The 19,603-nt window shown below is 42.7% G+C and overlaps 6 protein-coding genes across 6 annotated transcripts; 4 read left to right on the top strand and 2 right to left on the bottom strand.

Annotated features, from left to right (window-relative positions):
• Positions 1–11,335: 11,335 nt before the first annotated feature.
• Positions 11,336–12,801, bottom strand: MYCFIDRAFT_35024 (uncharacterized protein; the record flags this gene model as incomplete). The annotated part of the gene is made up of 2 exons (XM_007931479.1): positions 11,336–12,155; positions 12,209–12,801. 2 exons carry the CDS (start codon positions 12,799–12,801, stop codon positions 11,336–11,338), a joined length of 1,413 nt encoding a protein of 470 aa, XP_007929670.1.
• Positions 12,802–12,838: 37 nt separating this feature from the next.
• MYCFIDRAFT_178070 (uncharacterized protein) lies at positions 12,839–13,165 on the top strand (the record flags this gene model as incomplete). Its single annotated transcript, XM_007931999.1, has 4 exons — positions 12,839–12,859; positions 12,888–12,925; positions 12,952–13,067; positions 13,116–13,165. 4 exons carry the CDS (start codon positions 12,839–12,841, stop codon positions 13,163–13,165), a joined length of 225 nt encoding a protein of 74 aa, XP_007930190.1.
• A 2,567-nt stretch (positions 13,166–15,732) lies between these two features.
• MYCFIDRAFT_34126 (uncharacterized protein) lies at positions 15,733–16,251 on the top strand (the record flags this gene model as incomplete). The annotated part of the gene is made up of 1 exon (XM_007931425.1): positions 15,733–16,251. The coding sequence occupies one exon, from the start codon at positions 15,733–15,735 to the stop codon at positions 16,249–16,251; it is 519 nt and encodes a 172-aa protein (XP_007929616.1).
• A 202-nt stretch (positions 16,252–16,453) lies between these two features.
• On the top strand, positions 16,454–16,830 carry MYCFIDRAFT_18509 (uncharacterized protein; the record flags this gene model as incomplete). Its single annotated transcript, XM_007931402.1, has 2 exons — positions 16,454–16,523; positions 16,607–16,830. Coding segments are annotated over 2 exons (294 nt in total), but the record flags the coding sequence as incomplete, so codon positions are not given.
• A 154-nt stretch (positions 16,831–16,984) lies between these two features.
• Positions 16,985–17,738, bottom strand: MYCFIDRAFT_183731 (uncharacterized protein). The gene has a single exon (XM_007931998.1). The coding sequence runs from the start codon at positions 17,495–17,497 to the stop codon at positions 17,141–17,143; it is 357 nt and encodes a 118-aa protein (XP_007930189.1). The 5' UTR covers positions 17,498–17,738; the 3' UTR covers positions 16,985–17,140.
• A 709-nt stretch (positions 17,739–18,447) lies between these two features.
• MYCFIDRAFT_208804 (uncharacterized protein) lies at positions 18,448–19,599 on the top strand (the record flags this gene model as incomplete). Its single annotated transcript, XM_007931997.1, has 7 exons — positions 18,448–18,787; positions 18,818–18,897; positions 18,932–19,144; positions 19,179–19,271; positions 19,305–19,420; positions 19,448–19,541; positions 19,569–19,599. The coding sequence occupies exons 1-7, from the start codon at positions 18,611–18,613 to the stop codon at positions 19,597–19,599; spliced, it is 804 nt and encodes a 267-aa protein (XP_007930188.1). The 5' UTR covers positions 18,448–18,610.
• Between the last annotated feature and the right edge of the window lie 4 nt (positions 19,600–19,603).

The raw sequence follows: 19,603 nt of genomic DNA, 5'->3' as shown, positions 1-19,603 counted from the left end.
AATTAATCTTATCTTTTCAAAAACATAGTTCGTCTAGTTTCTATAGGTAAAGGCTATTATAAGTGTAATAGTTAAGGTTCGCCTCGCTTAAAGGGTTAGAAAGATCGAGGAGTAACCTATTATCCGCAAGATCGACCCCGGCTAGCTTAGCTCTATATTTTTGCCCTTAGTTAGTCTATTAGTCGCTTAATCTTTTAACTTAGTTAGCGTAGTATAGGTAAGATTGTTTTTATAGGTATAGTAGCGATAATAAGTAAGGTTAGTAATAGTAGCGAGTAGGTAATATTAATAATAGCGGCGCTAGTCGTCTTAGCGCTAACTTTACCTTACTCCTAATTTCCTTCTTTAACTAATAATACACTCTGTAACACCGTTACTAATATAGCCGCGCCGTCCCCCTAGCTATTACTAGCTCGTAGCGCGACGCTACCGTTATTATTATTATTATTATCCGCGCGCGCGCTATCCCCGCCGACCGCCTAGGCCTTAGGGCCTCGATAGAATAAAGGAATAAGAGGGGGACCCGAATACTAAGGGAAGGGCCTTATTACGTTAGCGGAGAGGTAAAATCCTTAAAAGAGTAGGCGATTAGTTAACGCGTTATAGCGCGCTTATTAACGCTCGGTACGCGTTTACTATAGTAGTATAGTCTTATTGTCCTAGTTTGCCGGCCTCTAATTAGTTAGCTAATAGCACCCTAGGGATAGTATTATTCCTAGGCGATATTATAGGCCCTTAGCTTTCTTCTTGTTCTTTATACTAGTCTAATACTTATCTAACAACTTAGTTATATCTTCGAAAGAGGCTTTAGCTTCCTACGAGTCCTATTTAGGTAAATAGCCTTGCTATCTTAGGAGGTATTCCTTCTTGTCTTGCCTAGTTCGATACTTTAGGATACGTTCTATAGACTATAGCTCTTTACTATTAGCTAAGACTTCTTCTAACTTAGTAGGCGCTTTATCGCCTTCGCGCTAGTAGTATAGTTTAAGGAGGGAGATATAGAAGGTGTTATAGATAGTATAATAAGGTAGGAGCTATAACTAGTAGGCCTAGCTATTGCCCTTCGGTTCTCGGATACAGAATAGGCTAATAAACCGTAGTACTAGTTTAGGGCGTGTTTTGCTATTAGGCGACGGGTGTTTGCGGATGCGGAGGTTCTTTATACTAAGTATAACTATATCGCCTTGCTTAAAGGTTATCGGTATATAACGCTTATCGTAGTAGGTCTTTTAGTACTCTTAAGCCTTTGTTAGCTTCTTAGCTATCTTAGTATAGATTTCTCGCATCTTCTAGATACGTTCTATTACCGCTAGTGTCTCTAGTACTTAACGCGCTTCCCTTTCCTTACGCTCGGCCTCGAGCGAGGTAAATAGATCTTATAGTAAGGCAGCGTTTTAGCCTATTATAGCTATGTATAGCGAAACCTTAGTAGATGAGTGTATACTATTATTGTATACGAATTCTATAGGCTATAGAAGGTTAACCTAGTCTTCGGGGTTCTTATTAATATAGCTGCGTAGGTACTGCTATAAGGTAGCATTTTGCCTCTCTATCTAACCGTTAGTCTATAGATAGAAGGCTGTTAATAGCCGATGCTTTAGTCTTAGCTATAGGTATATTTCGCTCTAATAGTGCAATATTAGTATCGATCTACGATTAGACACTATCCCCTTAGGGGTTCCCTAATAGGTATAGAAGATATTGTTCTATAGCGCTTCTACTATATTAATAGCAGTCTAATCTTTCCGCGCCGGGATATATCGAGCGCCTTTAGTAAATCGATCTACTATAACAAGGATAGCATTATATACGTCCTTGCTACCTCTACGCTTAGTAGGAGGAAGGCCTATAATAAAATCTATTATAAGCTCTACGAATAGCTTCCTAGGAACAGGAAGTAAGGACAACTCGCTAAATAGTAAGTGCTTTAGTGCTTTAACTCGCTAGTATACTATATAGGTCTATATATATTCTTTTATATACCGCTTACTATTTAGCTAGTAGTATATACGCGATAGTAGCTCGTGCGACCTCTCTATACTATAGTAACTAGCGAGCTTACTATTATAGTGTCTCTTTAAAAGCTCTTGTCTAATCGATTGTTTAGTAGGGATATAGTATCTGCCCTTAAACTTTAAGTAACCCTTATTATTAATCGACTAGTTACTCTTACTAGGTCGAGTCGTTCGCCTACTTATAAGCCTATTAATACGTTCGACAGTAAAGGCGTCCCTCTACTAAGCCTATAATAGCTTATCTATAAACGATTAACTATCCCTATTTGCAAGGTTATTTAATAGCACCCTCGCTATTAAACGAGGTACGCATTATATATATCTAATAGCACTAGTAGCCGGAACTACTACAATCTCTTCTATAGTGCTATCGCTATAGATAGTAATATCTTTAATCGAGTCGTTATAGCTCGAGCGATCTACGTCCTTTCTTTTAACGTATACTAGAAGAACGACAACTCCGCTATAGTATTTATTGCCGCCGCGGGGTCTAGAAGTCCGCTTATCCTACGCTTGCTTATTAATAATATAGGCTATAGCAATCTTATGCTATAGGGTTAGAAATAATGAATTGATATACTAAGTCTCGCTATCGTAATTAGGCCGCCTCGATAGGCTATTAGTAGGGTTGCTTACGCCTAGCCGATATAATATATTAAAATCGAACCTAGCGAGGTAGACGGCCTATCTAGCCTGTTAACCTATAACCCTTGTAACCTTAGTAATGCTACGCAGGTTGTTATAGTCTATATAGACCTAAATAGTATACTATATACTATTAAGATAGTAGCGCTAGTACTTAAAGGCTTCTACGATTGCTAGGAGCTCTTACTCGTAGGTCTCGTATCGACGTTCTATATCGATTATCTTTCGTAAAAAGAAGGCAATTAGGTGCTAATAGGTATTATTAGCCTATTATAACATAATAGCTAATATAGCGAACTGTAAAGCGTTAGTCTTAATACGGATCTGCTTGCTTAGTATAAAATAGTATAATAAGGGGACTTTAGTAAAGCGTTGCTTTAAACCGTTAAAAGCGGCTTATGTTTTGTTAGTCTATTTAGACTCTCTAGTTAGGTTAGCCTTGGTTTTAGTAAGCTTAGTTAATAGTATTATATACCTCGAATAGCTTTCGATAAAGCGGCGGTAGAAGTTAGCAAAGCCGAGGAACGACTATAGCTCCCTAATTAACGTAGGAATAGGCCATTTAGTAATTGTTTTAATCCGATTAGGATTAGCCTTAATACTATTAGTTAATACGATAAAGCTAAGGAAGGCTACCTCCTTAGTAGCGAAGGTGCATTTAGAAGGCTTATAGTATAGTCTATAGGCCCGTAGGCGGTCGAGCACCTTACGTACTATAGCCTACGTTACGGAAATTTTTTTACCGATCCTATCGATCCTATCGATCCTAGCGATCGCGAGCGATCCCGAGCGATCCTAAGCGATCGCGAGCGATCCTAAGCGATCGCGAGCGATCCTAAGCTATCCTAGAACGATAAATAGGTAACTTATAAAAGTTAGACTTTTGACTAATACTATACTAAAAATAAAACATTTTTGTTATATATTACTAAGCCGTAAACCTTCTAGATAAAAAGATATAAAGGAAAGAAAATCACTTTTCTAGACATTTTACTTCTAATTTATCTTTTTTTCTAGTAGGTTTATAGCTTAGTAATATAGTAGAAAGGTACTCTATTTTTAGTATATTATTATAAAAAAATATAAAATTTATAGATTTTCTACGAAACTAAAGCTAGGGAACAGAAATAAGCAATATAGTATTTTGGCTTTTCTAAGTTATACTTTACTATTTTTAGAAATCTAAAAAATAGAACTTAAAGTTCTATATACTAATAAGAGTATTATAAATTTTTAAGTCCTAATACCTAGTAGTTATCCTAGAATCTAGAAAAGAATCTCGAGTGTTTCGAGTGTACTTTTTTTTAAAGTTCTGCTTATTAAGCGTCGGCTTTTAAAAGAAAGCTTAACGAAATATCGGCTACATTTAACGAAACCTCAACGAAAAAAATTTATTTATAAAAAAAACCTACGAAACCGCTAAATTTAACCTATACGTATTATCCCGAAATGCCTCGTAGTAGTAGTATACGGAGTAGTAGTAGCAGTCGGGCTCTAACTACGGGCTAACTTGTCCCGCGTCCTTTACGTTCCTTACCCTCGAATTTCGGGACGGCCCGTCCCGAAATTTCGATCGCGAGGATCCTATCGATAGGATCGCGGCCCCGCGATCCCGAGCGATCCTATCTAATAAGATCTTTAACGTACAATCCTAAGGATCCTAAGCGATCCTAAGCGATCCTATTAATAGGATCCTCGCGATCGGAAAAAAAGTTTTCGTAATGTAGTATTCTATAATATTAGGCGAATAGGTATAAACTAGGATATTATCTAGGTAAACTATATAGAGGTAGTCTAATAGGCCTAAAACTTAAAAGGGCCCGATTAATATAGGACTAGAATGTAGTAGGGGTATTAGCTAGCCTAAATAGCATAACTAAGTACTCGAAATAGCTATAGCGAGTACGGAAGGCTATCTTCTATTTATCGCTCTTACGAATATAGATACGATAGTACGTATCCTTAATATCTAATATAGTATAGAAATAGGCGCTAGATAGGCGATCGAGGGTCTTATTAATAAGCGGAAGTAGATAGCGGTCCTTAATAGTAACAGTATTAAGCCCTCTATAATTAATATATAAACGTAGGCTACTATCCTTCTTTAGAACAAATAGGATTAGTGTACTAGTAGGGCTATTACTATACTAAATTCGACTATTAGCTAGGTTTTCCTCTAGGTACTTACGCAATATAGCAAGCTCTCGTTTACTAAGGTTATAGAGGGGACTAAAAGGGACCTCTTTGCCCTCTATAATGTCAATCTTATAATCCGTCTCTTTAAATATAGGCAATATCGATGCTAGGTAGTGTTTAAATACATTAATATAGGTCTCTCGAATAGGCTCTAGTATACGAGCAAGCTAATTAGGGTCTATGCTATTAAGGGGCATAGGTTCTTCGTTATTACTACCGAGTAGGTCGGTAGTCGGATTAGCTAGGGTTAGGTTACTAATAAATAGGACCCTACTATCGTTAGGGCACTCGCTAATATTAATATGTTTAATGTCCTCTTTCCTAGCGATTCTAAATCGCTATTACTAACTGCCTAAGTCTATAGCTATAGCGTAGTGTTTAAGGATAGGGTTGCTAATAACAATATCGGAGGGGAGGCTATCTATATCTACTACGTAGGCGGTAAAATCTAATACGCGCTCGTTACCGAGGTCGTCTCTTAGAACTATAGGAATATAGTAGGCCCTATAGGTTAAGTACCGAGCGTTATTAAACTAAGCAAGGGTTAGTAGGTTAGCCCTATTCAATTATCGAAGGTCTAATTGCTTAGCTAGGCGATAGCTAATAAGAGTACTAACTGAATTTCCTAGATCTAGTATAACCTTAGTCTTATAGTTAGTTCTATACGTGTCCTATACGAGATAGGTACGTATAATAGCTAGCACAATGTCGATAGTCTTACGCCGTATAAGGCTAATAGTTAGTACGGCGCTTATTCTTTTTTCGAATAGTTAGAAGGGCTAATAGGAGTAGTATTAGCGGCTAAGAGATGTTTCCTATATTTAGCGGAACTACGGTTAATTCGGGCCTAATCCTTAGGTTTATCGCATTAGCCTAGTAGATAGCTAGTACTATTATAGTTGAAACACTTCAATCTAGTTAGGAGATTGCCGTAGCTATTATTATTAGTCGAGCGGTTAGTATTGTAGAGATACGAGCCCCTTCTACGGCCCCTATCGCGGCCTCCTCTATATAGCCGACGGCTACGGCTTCTTCTACGGTTATTGTTACTATTCCTATTGTTAGCACTATTGTTTTAGTAGGAACCTTAGTTTCCTCCGCGGGTACTACGGTTGCTACGGTTAGTACTAGTTAGTCGGATCCTCGATTCTACTCGTTACTAGAGCTAGATAGCTCGTTTAGCTATTTCTACTTCGACTATAAATTAAATACGTATTAGGTTAGCTTGTTTAAATATACGGCGACGGTCTAATTCGAGGATAAGCTCCTATCTAAGCTTTAGGCGTATTTCCGAGATCTATATAGAATTAGTCTTAGCTAGAAGGTCGTCCTCGAGGGTCTTTAAATAGGCCTTAAATAAGCGAGCCGATTAATTAGTCTTTTGTTTAGCTCGAAGGTATAGGTCCTAAGCATGTTATTACTTTAGTATAGGGTTTCTAAGGGTGTCTAGTATAATAGTTTTATAGGTCTGCTACTAAACAGCGGTCTAATTATTAAGGGAATTAAAATAGTCGTCCTAGGTGCGTTTTAGGTCGCTATTAATGTATTATATAGCGTAGACAACTAATAAATAGTCGTCTAGAAGAGCCCTAGGTACATTTCGCTAGTTGAGCTTATAGTTACGTATATAATTATTGTACTGCTTGCGACTAGAGCTGTTAAACACAGTATAGTCCTTAAGCTTAGCATCCTTCTTCTAAACGGATAGTAAGGAAGGTCCTGCTATTAGTTTAGTAGTAGTTGTTAGGGCTTCCTAAAGGCGACGGAGCTCGAGGAGGTTATCCTTTAGCTACTATTCTTAACGTAGGGCAGTAAGCCTGTTTTAGGTAGCTTCTTAAAGTCTCCCTACTAGTTAGGGGCTAAAGGCTAGTTAGCTATATCGTCGATTAACAATATTGTTAAGAATGTCGTTAATAGGCAATTCTAGATTATTACCTAGAACTACGGGTTCTTTAGCAGGCCCTTTAGCGGGCACTTTAGTAGGCACTTCGGTAGGCACTATACTACTAGTATTGTTATTGCTAGCGCTACTAGTAGCGCCGCGATTATTGTTATTATTATTTCGTAATAAGCCGGCTATTATAATAAGGGGTAGTACTAATAATGTATTATAGCCCCTTATAGTGCGGATGTAGCGGAATTAGTAGGTATCGGCGGTTGTTTTAGTAGAATAGTACGTATAGGTCCCGTTCTTCGGGCGTAATATAGTTAAATCGATAGTTTTCGTAGCTATACCGCTAAAAGCTTGAAATAAGGACTATCTAGCTACTACCCTTAAAGGTTAGATCGAATACTGTATAAGAAGAGTATATTAGTAGGTAGATAGGGTAGTAGTAGGTACGAGTAGTATTCGATAAGGAGCTAGGAGGAGAGAGAGGAAGGCGGGTAAGTTAGCCTATTGCTAAGCGCTAAGCCCTGCCTAAGGCATTAAGACCCTAGCTTTACTCGAGCCTAGTTATATACTAATTACGTATAACCTCTTTAGTCCTAATATACTCCTAGCGCTTATCGTCTATAGCGTTAGGCCCTAAGACTATACCTATTACTAGATCGACGTAGGGTATCTCCTCGCTTTTTTTAGTTCCTTTATTCGTAGTATTAAGCTCCGTCGCGGCATCCTAAACTCTAGTATTGTTGTTCTCGGCTATCTAAATATCTCCGTTACTATCGGTTATATCGATAGAGATAGCGGCTATAGGTCTAAATACTATTAGTTAACGTATTAAAGAAAAATATACCGGCTATAGCTACCGGCTATAGCTACTAGCTACGGCCGCTAGCTAGATTAACTTACGCTACTAGAACTTTACGCTCGAAAACTAGCCGCAATTCTTTCCTCCTCTTAGCCTTTTCTTAGGTTATCTTCTTATTCTAACCTTTACTTTTTTTATAGGCGCTAGCTATCGATAGAATACTTTATTCCGCGCCTTTCTTCTCTTATCCTTAGCTCTTTTATCTTTATCTATCTTCTCCTTTCTCTCGCGGTCTCGTACGGAATTCTTCTTCGTAGAGTACTTCTCTTTAGTCTTACGCTTTTTAGTTAGACGCTTAGGCAAAACAAACTCGTAGTCTTTAGTTCTATCTTCTGTTTAGCGCGTAGCGCGCTTCTCCCTTACTATTATAAGGAAAAGGGGCAGGGGCGTAGCGTATAGTAGTTCTTATCGGTATAGATATAGAGGAAGAAGTTAAAAGTATAAGAATATCGCGAAGCCCTAATTGTTGCCGCCTATATAACGTTATATAGGTAAGCTTTCGCAACTACGGCAACTACGCCCTAGTAATAGTAACTACGCCCTAGTAACGGCAACTACGCCCTAGTAACGGCAACTACGCCCTAGCAATAGTAACTACGCCCTAGTAACAGTAACTACGCCCTAGCAACGGCAATAGAGCGTAGTAAATATAACCTAGTAACTATTATAGCCGGCAATCGTAGCCGGCAGTCGAATAAGAGTGTCCTTATAGTAAAACTACGCTCTAGTAACGGCAACTACGCCCTAGTAACGGTAAAAGAGCATAGTAAATGTAATGTAGTTACTATTATAGCCGGCAATCGTAGCCGGCAGTCGAATAAGAGTATCCTTATAGTAAAACTAATACAGTCTCTAGTTTAAACTAGGAATCTATATAGTTCAAAAAAACTAAACCGGAACTAGGGAGCTAGTTCGCCGCTAAGAAACCAAACTATATACGTTTAGTAGTTCGGAAACCGAACTACTACGGGGTCTAGCTAAAACGCCGCCTTACTATAAGGTCTATTTACCTCGCTCGAGGCCGAGCGCAAGGAAAGGGAAGCGCGTTAAGTACTAGAGACACTAGCGGTAATAGAACGTGCCTAGAAGATACGAGAAATCTATACTAAGATAGCTAAGAAGCTAACAAAGGCTTAAGAGTACTAAAAGACCTACTACGATAAGCGCTATATACTAATAACCTTTAAATAAGGCGATATAGTTATACTTAGTACGAAGAACCTCCGTATCCGCAAACACCTATTACCTAATAGCAAAACAAGGCCTAAGCTCGCACTAAGATATATTAGCCTATTCCGTATTCGAGAGGCTAAGGGCATATAGGCCTACTAATTGTAGCTTCCTCCTTATTATACTATCTATAATACCTTCTATATGTCCCTCCTTAAGCTATATTACTAGCGCGAGGGCGATAAGGCGCCTACTAAGTTAGAAGAAGTCTTAGCTAATAGTAAAGAGCTATAGTCGGTCGAGCGTATACTAAAGCATCGGACTAGACAAGGCAAGAAGGAGTACCTACTAAGGTAGTAGGGCTATTTACCTAAATAGGACTTATAGGAAGCTAAAGGCTCCTTTAAGGATATAACTAAGTTATTAGACGAGTATTAGACTAGTATAAAGCATAGGAAGAAGGCTAAGGGCCTATAATGCCGCTAGAGAGACCTAGGATTAATGCTACCCCTAGGGTGCTATTAGCTAGTAACTAATTAGAGGCGAGTAATTGTTAGTAAAGATAAGACTATACTACTACGGTAAACGCGTACCGAGTGTTAACAAGCGCGCTATAACGCGTTAACTATTCGCCTACTCTTTTAAAGAATCTGCCTCTTTACTAGCGTACCCTATAAGCCCTTCCCTTAATGCCTAAACCCCCTCTTATTCCTTTATTCTATCGAGGCCTCGAGGCCTAGGCGGTCGGCGGGGATAGCGCGCGCGCGCGGATAATAATAATAATAATAATAATAATAATAATAATAATAATAATAATAATAATAATAATAATAATAATAATAATAATAATAATAATAATAATAATAATAATAATAATAATAATAATAATAATAATAATAATAATAATAATAATAATAATAATAATAATAATAATAATAATAATAATAATAATAATAATAATAATAATAATAATAATAATAATAATAATAATAATAATAATAACAATAATAATACGAGCTAGCGATAGCTAGGGGACGGCGCGGCTATATTAATAACGGTAGTACGGAGTGTATTACTAATTAAAGAGGAAAATTAGAAGCAAGGTAAAGTTAGAGCTAAGACGGCTAGCGCCGCTATTGTTAACGTTACCTACTTACTACTATTATTAACCTTACTTGCTATCGTTACTATACCTATAAGAACAACCTTACCTATACCGCGGCCTAAGGCCGGAACGTACTACGCTAGCTAGGTTAAAAGATTAAGCCGTTCGAAGGGCTCGAGGCTTAAAAGGTTAAGCGATTAATAGACTAACTAAGGGCAAAAATATAGAGCTAAGCTAGCCGGGGTCGATTTTGCTAATAATAGGTTACTCCTCGATCTTTCCGACCCTTTAAGCGAGGCGAACCTTAACTATTATACTTATAATAGCCTTTACTTATAGAAACTAGACGAACTGTGTTTTTAAAAGATAAGATTAATTAACAATTAAAGGCTACTAAACCTAACTAATTAGAGCTAGCGAAACTACGAATAATAATAGCCCTCGTAATAATAAGAATAATCCCTCGGAGCGGATATTTCTAGATCTTTTAGAGTAGACGCAAAGAACTCGGATAACATTACTTAGAACGGAGGCAGTACTATAATACCTCGTACGTCTACCTATTATAGTAGGGAAGACGCGCTTGTATTATAATTAGTCGATAGCCCTTAATTCTCGTAGATATATATTACTTTATTATACGCAAGGATAGCGTAGTTAGAGTTAGATATAGTATTAGAAGGTAAGGTTTAATATAGTTATATAATTAGGTAGTTAAGTGTTTAATTTAGCGCGGGCTAATTAGCTTATTAGACTTGCTAAGTTAGTAGTAATAGAGGTCGAGATTAGAATATAGAGAGGCTACGAGGGCGCGGCCTTTAGAAGGGAAGCGTATATTAGGGCTAAAGAGGCTATACGTAATTAGTATATAATTAGGCCGAGTAAAGCTAGGGTCTTAATGCCTTAGGTAGGGCTTAGCGCTTAGCGTTAGACTAACTCTCCTACCTTCCTCCCTCTCCTCCTAGATCCTTATCGAATACTACTATACCTACTACTACCCTATCTACCTGCTAATATAACCCCTATTATAGATTTTAAGAAGTATACTACGAGGGAGGTTTTTAATAATTATATTGCGAAAATTAAGGCTCTTATACCGCCGGAACAACTGTTCGACTACGACGTAATATAGGGATAGCAGCCGTTATACGAGTTTCTAAATGTTCCTATTCCGACTAAGACATTCCCTAGTAGAAACGATACGTAAGTACATTCAATTATTCGACGAGACATCCTACTCATCTTTCAGATGCCGTAACTGACTCTTTAATTTAGGCGAAACTTCTTTCAGAGGTTCGCTGCGACTAATGCGAAGAGAGAAGAAAGCAGTCAATGCAAGCAATAGGACCGATAGTCGGAGCTGTGGGCATCGTGGCCGCTGTGGCATGGAATTTCAGAGTGCCTATACAACGTGGCATAAGTAGTACATTCTCGTAGGGTAGATGACGGTCCTATCTCATTGCCTTGACCATCTTTTCAAGCACGGTGTCGGTAAACGCCCAAACTGTGCTAGAGAAGTCCTCCGTCCACAATGATCCTGTATACCAAGTCGATCGATAGCCTTGTAACGAGTAGAAGTCCTGAATGAAGCCCTTCTTGTATGCCTCTGCGGGTTGTCGGTGCAAGACCGAGCTATGATCCGCGAATGCCAAAATCTCGGTTTCTGCTACAAGGTCTACGCTGGCAGTAGATTCGTTCTTGAAAGTGCCTCTCGAAACCAATAGCTCTAGACCTTCGAGCACTTTGGCCTTGGCCTGATCTCCGTTCACAGTCTCATTTGAGGCAAGCAAAAATTGCCACAGCTGCTCCTCTGGCTCGCCCTTGGGATTCAACGTCAGAGTATACGGTTGTTTCCGCAGGTCGAAGTAATGGTCTGGAACGGCTCGCTCCGCGATGAAGCTGACCGTATGATTCTTTGGTAAAACGGATGTCCTCAGCATACCAACGAAGGAATAGGTTGGTGTGAATTGACTGAAGACATCATGTTCTTTCTTGTCAAGTTCGAAAACGCCTAAATTTGAGTGGCTTGGTGGGACTGCGATAAGTAATTGTTTGGCCTCAATCGCGGTCTGCTTGCCATCTGCTGCCTTCACAACCAGTCTGATACCATCCGATGATCGCTCTGCCCTGTGCACAGCAGTTTTGAGGAGGATGTCGGCCTTCAGCAAATCATAAGCTTTTTCATAAAGCGCTGAGTTAGATGCATTGGCGGCGTTGAAGAGTCCGTTTGTGAGCAAGGCGTCGGTCACCGGATAGCCAAATGCAAATGCGCTGGAAAGCGTTCGTGAGCATGCCGTGCAGAATCTTTTAGACGCCTCACTTACAGCACATGAAGAGCCAGTGTGCCTTGAAAACCACCCACTCCAGGATTTGCAACAACCTGAATGGTCGGTATGAGGACTTCGAAATCGTACTTCTTTGCAAAATCCTCGAATGGCAGCAGGAGGTCTTCTGGGATGTGTTTCGGAGCAGGAAAGTCCCAGAGACCAGGTGTCAGATATTGATTGTATTTCTTCGCTTGTTCCCTGTATCTCTCCAGAGCTGGAATGACATCGGAAGGTGCCTTGTAGTTGCTGAGCAGCTCTCCATTGGCTGAGTTGATGAAGCTCTGAACTGAGGGTGGATCTGACCTGGCCGGTCCTATCTCCAGACCAAGAAGTTTGAAGAACGATTCTGCTGGGCCATATTTGATATATGTTTGTACGCCATACTCAATCGATGCGTTTGTAGTGGAATCATGAAACGTGTCGACGTGGCCACCTATCCGGCCGCCGCGCTCGATCACCACGATGCTTTTGTTGTAGTCTTGTCGGAGTCGGAAGGCTGCATAGGTGCCGGCGGCGCCACCTCCAATGACGGCGATGTCTTTACAGATTGCACTGTCGAAGTTTTGTTGACTTGAGAGCGCGCTGCTCATTCCGAGCAGCGCCATAAATGCACGCAGACCGCGCTGCATGACGAAGAGGCAGTACAGTGTAATGTTTGAGTGGTGAAGTTGGTTAGCAAGGGATGGGATGGGGATCTTGCATGCTTATAAACACGTGCTAGAACTGCCGAAGTGAGGAAGCAGGCATGGGTTTGCCAAAATGGCAGGCCGCGCGAGGCCTAGGGACGTTGGAATACAGCTTTCTGTGAATGCAGCCTGCAGGCTCTGTACACTGTACAAGGATATTCTCAGAGCCAGTGGAACTTGCTTATAAGGTCTAGCGAAGAGTGCGAACTATCGCGTAGCTCTAAAACTATCGCGTCGCCGTACTCTTTGCTGCCGTCGTGCTTTTTGATTGTGTCGCCGCTGTATATACTATCGTCGTGCCGGTACGTAATTTGTGTTTTTAATTTCTACTAATAATAGCTCGGTACGTAACGTTTCTTTTTGATTTCTACTAATTAGAGGCCGAGCTAAATTCTGTTAGGGAGCGCCCTTTTAACAATTAAACCCTCGCCTAGCCCCCTATATAACCTAAGGTAGAACTCGAATCGTTATTTTATACTCGCTCTAGATACCTTCTATAACTCTTATCGTAAGCTCCTCGAGTTGTTCTAGGTGCCTTCCGCTTCGCTAGAATAATATACTAGTAGATACTAGTATATATATATCGGCCCTATCCGAATACTAGGATATTCGAAGATTATCGAGTAGCCTAGCTAGCTATAGGTAAGATATTAGCGTATCCGATAACTCCTCCTTATATATATATATATATATATATACTAGCTAAATTTTCCGCCCCTATATATATAGACTAATATAGTATATTATAGAGCGTATACCTATATATATATATATATATATATAGCTCTATTACTAGCGAGGCTAGTCTAGGTATCTAGGGTTCTATTAGATACTCCTCCCTACTATTCGCGGGGTTTCTAGCTATACGTAAAATCGTATTTTCTTAGTAGGCTATACGTAAAACTCGATAAATAGTATATTCTAGTCCTATATAGATATCTAGGTAGGTATAGTATTAAACTACGAGTCTAAATATTATATTAGCTAGTTTAACTAAGTATATAGTAGCTATAGGACCTTACTATCGCTATTTCTTATTATACTTATATAATCCTTAGTAGGCGCGTCTAACTTATTCTAAAGCGTATATTCCTCGTATTCCTCCTCTTTCTTATATTCTACTATATGGATTATATATAAAACTTAGTATAGGGCGTAAAAAGGGTAAAAGAGTAAAAAGAGATAGTTCGAACCTACTACTCCTATAGTTGCTTAGTAAACTAACTAAAACTAAACTAGAATTTCGGCTTAGTAAACTAAACTAAACTAATTCGAACTACTACGGGGTCTAAAAATACTATATATACTAATATTTAGCCTTACTTATTATATCCTTGCTACTACTATAAGTTAGTATAGCGAAAGCGCTATTTCTATAAGCCTTTAAAGAAAACTAGCTATTATTTAGGCGAGGTCGCTAGTAGTAATAGGGACAATCCTATTAAGCTAGAAGAGTCTTAAGATAGTAGCTCTAGTAGTTAACTACTTGCTTAATTATAATAAGAAGTAGAGATAATTTAAATTTTAATAGACCTATAGACCGACTTCTAAAGTAATTAATTATATAGTTAACGTAAGGCATACGCGGAAGCCGATTATAGGTCTATTTTAACTATCTATAGTCGTAATTTAGTTACTAATATAACGGAAATCTACTGCTTCTTAACCCTAATCGTACCCCTGTTTAACTAGCCGATCTATATACTCTATAATATACCACAGTATCGAGTTTTACGTATAGCCTGCTAAGAAAAAGCGATTTTGCGTATGGCTCGAATCCCCGAGCCCGGGGCGAGGGGTGAAGTGGGCTGGCGCAACCCCGGATATCGTCGAGATGAACACAATTTGCTCCGGACGGAAGTGTACACAGTACTGTACTGCACCCCTGCCAAGCTTCCAGGATGCCACGCACGACTCAGATCAGTGTGATGTGGGGCTTCGGGTCCCGGGGCGGGAGAGATCCAACTCGTTGCAGTCGGAAGAAAAATCAAAGCCAGGCCAGGCCAGGCCAGCCATTTCTATTGAAGAAAACCCGATCCTCGCATTGCTCTAGTCATTCTGGCAAGGAGGTAACTGAGCATCCGCCATCCCGAATGGATTCAAAGCCTTCAAATCTTGGTTCTCTTGATATGTCTTATTCACGGGGTTGTTCGACGCCGTCTGTTCCATCTCGAATCACTGCAGAACGCTTGTTTCCTTCTCTTGTAGCAATGTTAGCGGCCAGCGAGGACTTCGAGAGGCTCGTCGCATCACTGGGGGAGCGGGCGCACGATAGAACTGCTTGTTCCCTGCACGGACTTGGCCTTGTCTTGGGCAGGAAAATTCGATTCGGATTGGAGGAGGTTCATCTTGTCGGGTCAGCATGTTCTGTCCGTCAATACGGAGAGCGGTATGCATCGCTCGGTGACTGCCCTTTGGCTATGAGGTGTGAAGAACAACAAGAGGAGAGACGCGAAAGCTGCGCGACATCTTCCGAGACACAGACGCGTGGAAGTAGCGGTGTTCTTGGCATGCCATCAAGGTCGCCAGCCTCAAGACATCCTCCTTGCTCCCAAACCACTTCTTCTACCATTCACCAACATGAAAACCCCCCCTCTCAAGATTTCCAGTCATGTATGACGCTCCTCACTTGCGATGTTGCAAGACCATCGCTGTAAGATGCAAAGCCACGCCCTGCAGATGCTGTCCCATCGCCATCTCCATCTTTGAGCCACGCTCCCTGCTAGTCAGTGGAGCACAGTAACCACGGCGACAACAAATACCAGGTCACACCATTTTCTCATTCCTGCCTTCCACTTCAAATCACAATCGAGTGACCATTGAACTACCACCAAAATGGGAGAGGCAATCGAATTCACAAAAACTGTCACGCAAGCAACATGCTTCATCGCGCCCGTCCGAAGCCAAGAAGGCCTGGAAACCACAAAAACCCTCTTCAAGATCTACGCCGAGTCTCTAGGCCTAGATCTCACATTCCAAGACTTCGCATCAGAAATGGCCAACATGCCCGGCAAATACGCTCCACCAGAAGGAGCAATCTTTCTAGCCCACAACTCAGAAGACGAAGTCGTCGGCTGCGTCGCACTCAGACCACTACCTTCCGCCGGAACAGGATGCTGCGAGATGAAACGACTCTACGTCGATCCCAAAGGTCGAGGAATGGGCATTGGAAAAGCTTTGGCCGAGACGGCGATTTCTGAGGCAAAACGACTGGGATATGAACATGTTGTGCTGGACACGCTCGCGGATATGATGAGTGCGAGGAAGCTTTATAGATTGCTTGGATTCGTGGAGGTGGAAGCCTACTATGAGAATCCGATTGAGGGTGTGATGTATATGCAATTGGATCTTTGAGATGGACTGGCACTCTCGGCCATGCGCGTCCTGCTTGCCCGAGATCGGTGAAGCTACTGCCAGCTTCCCCATGTGGAGCTCGACAACAACACCACCATTACCTACTGCAGTTTCTCCACAGCATTCACATCATCGTCGACACCCAACACCGCGAAAAATGCTCCTCACAAAAGCCGCCCACAAACCTGAGTCCGCTTCCAGACAACCCACGGAAACTTTTAGTGGAACAGTACACATGGACCCCGTCTTTACCGCAGAAGACAACTCCTGCAGTAAGTATACCCCCATCAAACCTCACCCTTTCCTCCTACCACTGACAACCCAAAAATCTAACCCTCATCCCCTTCACTTCCAGTGGGCAACAACGTCTTCTTCACCCCCGGAGCCCGCACATATTGGCATACGCACGAGCATGGCCAAATTCTTTCGGTCACGATGGGCACAGGACTAATCTGCTCGAAAGGGCAAGCGCCAAGGAAATTACAGGTTGGGGATATCGTGCATATTCCTGCTGGAGAAATGCATTGGCATGGGGGGAGTTCGACGACGATGATGGCGCATTTGGCGATAAGTTTGGGGAGTGAGTAAACCGTCGTTATGTTATGTGATTTTAAATTTGAGCGAGGGGATGCTGATGTGTGCTTGATTTTAGAGACGTCGTGGCTTGATGAGGTTGATCAGAAGGAGTATGAGGAGGCTAATGTGACTGCGAATTGATTGGGTGTTTAGGGTTACAGTGTGATTGTTGATACAATATACAAGATTATGATGCGTTCCCACACTACTGCTATCCCAAGTATGCCCGGGGGTATCTCTGGTGAAGTGGATCCTGATACTTCTCCTCCGCTCTATGACTCATTATACATTACTGTATACTTCTCTGTTACTTCTACAGCTCGGCCAATGCCTTGACGCACAGTTCCTGGTACCGTGTAGGGTCGAAGCGCTTCTTCGTCCACTTCCGCTGCCGACCCTCCTCAATTCGCTTCCTCCTCTCGTCTACTCTAACGTCTTCTGGCACAAATGACCAGTAGCTTCTCGACTGAGGCACTGGTTGGGCTTCTGGACTTCGGTCCCGTGAAGGTGCTGGACTGCTGAAGAAGTATTTCCCACTATCGCGTGCGCTACCTGGCATGGCTGCACCCATACGAGCTTCGGCCGCAGCTTTCTTTTCCTTTTGGAGTTGATAGAGCTGGTCCTTTGAGTTGTAGAGCATGGTCAAGTGTGCCTCAATTTGACGTCGCATGGCGTTAAGATGATCTATGAAGCGCAAGAGTGCTGTTTCATCAAGATTTTCCTCTGGCTCCTCCTGGATCATAGAGGGTGGGTAGATTGGTTCGTGATAAGCGGCTTCATGATATGCTGGTGGTGGCGCTGGCGGGTGTGGTGTCTGGGGCGAGATTGGGGACACCGGCGTGTTTTCTGAGTGGCTGTCTGAACCAGCGCGGGAGATCGGGGAAACGGGTGACACTGGCGATCGGATATCTTCTGACGGCATGGAAGCATAGGCCAGGTATGACGATGCCGGACGAGAGCTGTTCTGCTCTGTTGTGGACAATCTCGGCAGCATCGACCGTCTGCGGGAATCAGACTCGGAGTACGGAAGTTTCGGCGGAATGTGAAACGGTTTGGCGGGTGATCCGAGTCTGATTGGGCGCATCAGCCCGCGGACGGATTTTTGCCTCTGCACTGAGAGCGAGCTCAATGAAGGCATGGAAGCCCGGTTGTCCAGTGGAGAAGAATCGAGGAGCGACATTCGGGAGTGTTCACGTGGGAGACGTTTTGGAGTGGTCAGGTCAAAGCTGGCATGGCTTCCAGCATCGTCAAGCTCAGACGCGGTTTGCGCGGGCGAGGAAGGAATGTGTTCGCCATCGAATTGCGGAGGAGACAGCCATATCGAGCTGGCCCTGGATGGAGTCTGGTCGTACGGGTGAGATTCTGGTCGTTGCGAGTGCATGCTGTAGCGCTTCCCCGCCTCGTCGAGAAACGGATCCTCTCGCTGCGCACAAGCAAGTCGCGTGCACAGTTCTCGAGCTTCTTCTGGTGATGGGAGGCCGGCAAGAGCCTCATAGAAGTGTTGTTCGGCCGAGTCGAAGGCGGGAAGCTTTGCCACTGAGTTGTGGTGCATTGCGCGAGCGATGGCATCGTAGGAGAGAGCGAGATAGAGAGCGAGATAAGTGCGGTGCAGCGGCACTTGGTTGCCACGGTCGGCGAGCTTCAGCGCATCTCGACAGACTTGGATGCACCTGCGATACTGCTCGTGCACGAACAAGGCTTTGATGTATCGCAATGCCATGCGGTATGCTGGGGAGGAAGCAGTTGGTGCAGAATCCATCATCGCGACCGTCGATTGGCGGCGATGTGTCGGCTTGGCGGCAGCATGCAGAGGAAAGCGAGCGTGTGGAGTGGGAAGAGCAGAAGAAGCTGGCGACGGCTTGTCGGGGTCGGTGTCGGTGTCGGTGGTGCTGGAGGTGAAGTGAGTGGAAGAAAGCTGGCGAGAGCGTGTGGAATGGGATGGGATGGGATGGGCGCGCGCGTGGCAGACGCGCACTTGCATTATTATTAGCAGGACGGCAAGCCATCATCTCAGATGCTTCCGCATGTGATGAGTGTGGAAGGTGGGTGGGAGCGTCAACAACCTGGAACGTCAGAACTAGAATATTGCCAGGGATCTTCCAAGTCTTTTGGTCGATGTCGAAACAGCGCAGCGCCCCTACGGTACCTTGCCGGCAGTGACATGGCGACCGCACATCGATTCAGATCTGCTTGTCATCTCGTACGCACGCCCGCCCGCCCGCCCGCCCCCGATTGCTCTGTGTTCCATACCAACGCGTCCTCAACTGCTCCTTTCACAAACGCCGTCGAATCTCTGCTGCGTTTCATCTTTCGAGTCGTGTCGAGCTGTCCTTTGCATCTTCCTTGGCGAGACGGGCCATCACTCTCAAAGCATTTGATGACGCAGCGAGGGAGAGATACATCATCGAAGAGCGGCAGCAAGAAGAAGAAGAAGAAGATGAGGAGTGATGTGCAGATCGATCTCAGAAGCCCGCAAGGATGCCTCGTCATCTTAGAATAACCTTCCTGCGCCTGAATACGTTATTGCTCCCATCCGAAATCAATGCCGATACGTACACCTCAATATCATTGCCAGCTTCGACATCCACCATGAGTGAGTCCATGACTTGATTGCTGCGAGCGGAAAAGCACCCTTGGGCAGTCGCTAAGGAACACATCTTATTCTATCACATGCGCGACGCTAGACTCTGCTTCCTCGGCAGGGCTGGATTACTGTGGCTACGATGTCACGCAGAAGCAAGTCATGTGCTTCCAGAATGTTTCATGCTCTGATCGG

The sequence above is a fragment of the Pseudocercospora fijiensis genome (assembly GCF_000340215.1).
Source record: "Pseudocercospora fijiensis CIRAD86 unplaced genomic scaffold MYCFIscaffold_8, whole genome shotgun sequence".
Classification (NCBI taxonomy): Eukaryota; Fungi; Ascomycota; class Dothideomycetes; order Mycosphaerellales; family Mycosphaerellaceae; genus Pseudocercospora; species Pseudocercospora fijiensis.
Note: the sequence above shows the minus strand (reverse complement) of the source record. Positions and strands in the feature narration are given on the sequence as shown.

Bases quoted from the DNA above. Each gene is read 5' to 3' on its own strand.
- MYCFIDRAFT_183731 (XM_007931998.1), bottom strand. From the start codon at position 17,497: ATGCGACGTCAAATTGAGGCACACTTGACCATGCTCTACAACTCAAAG.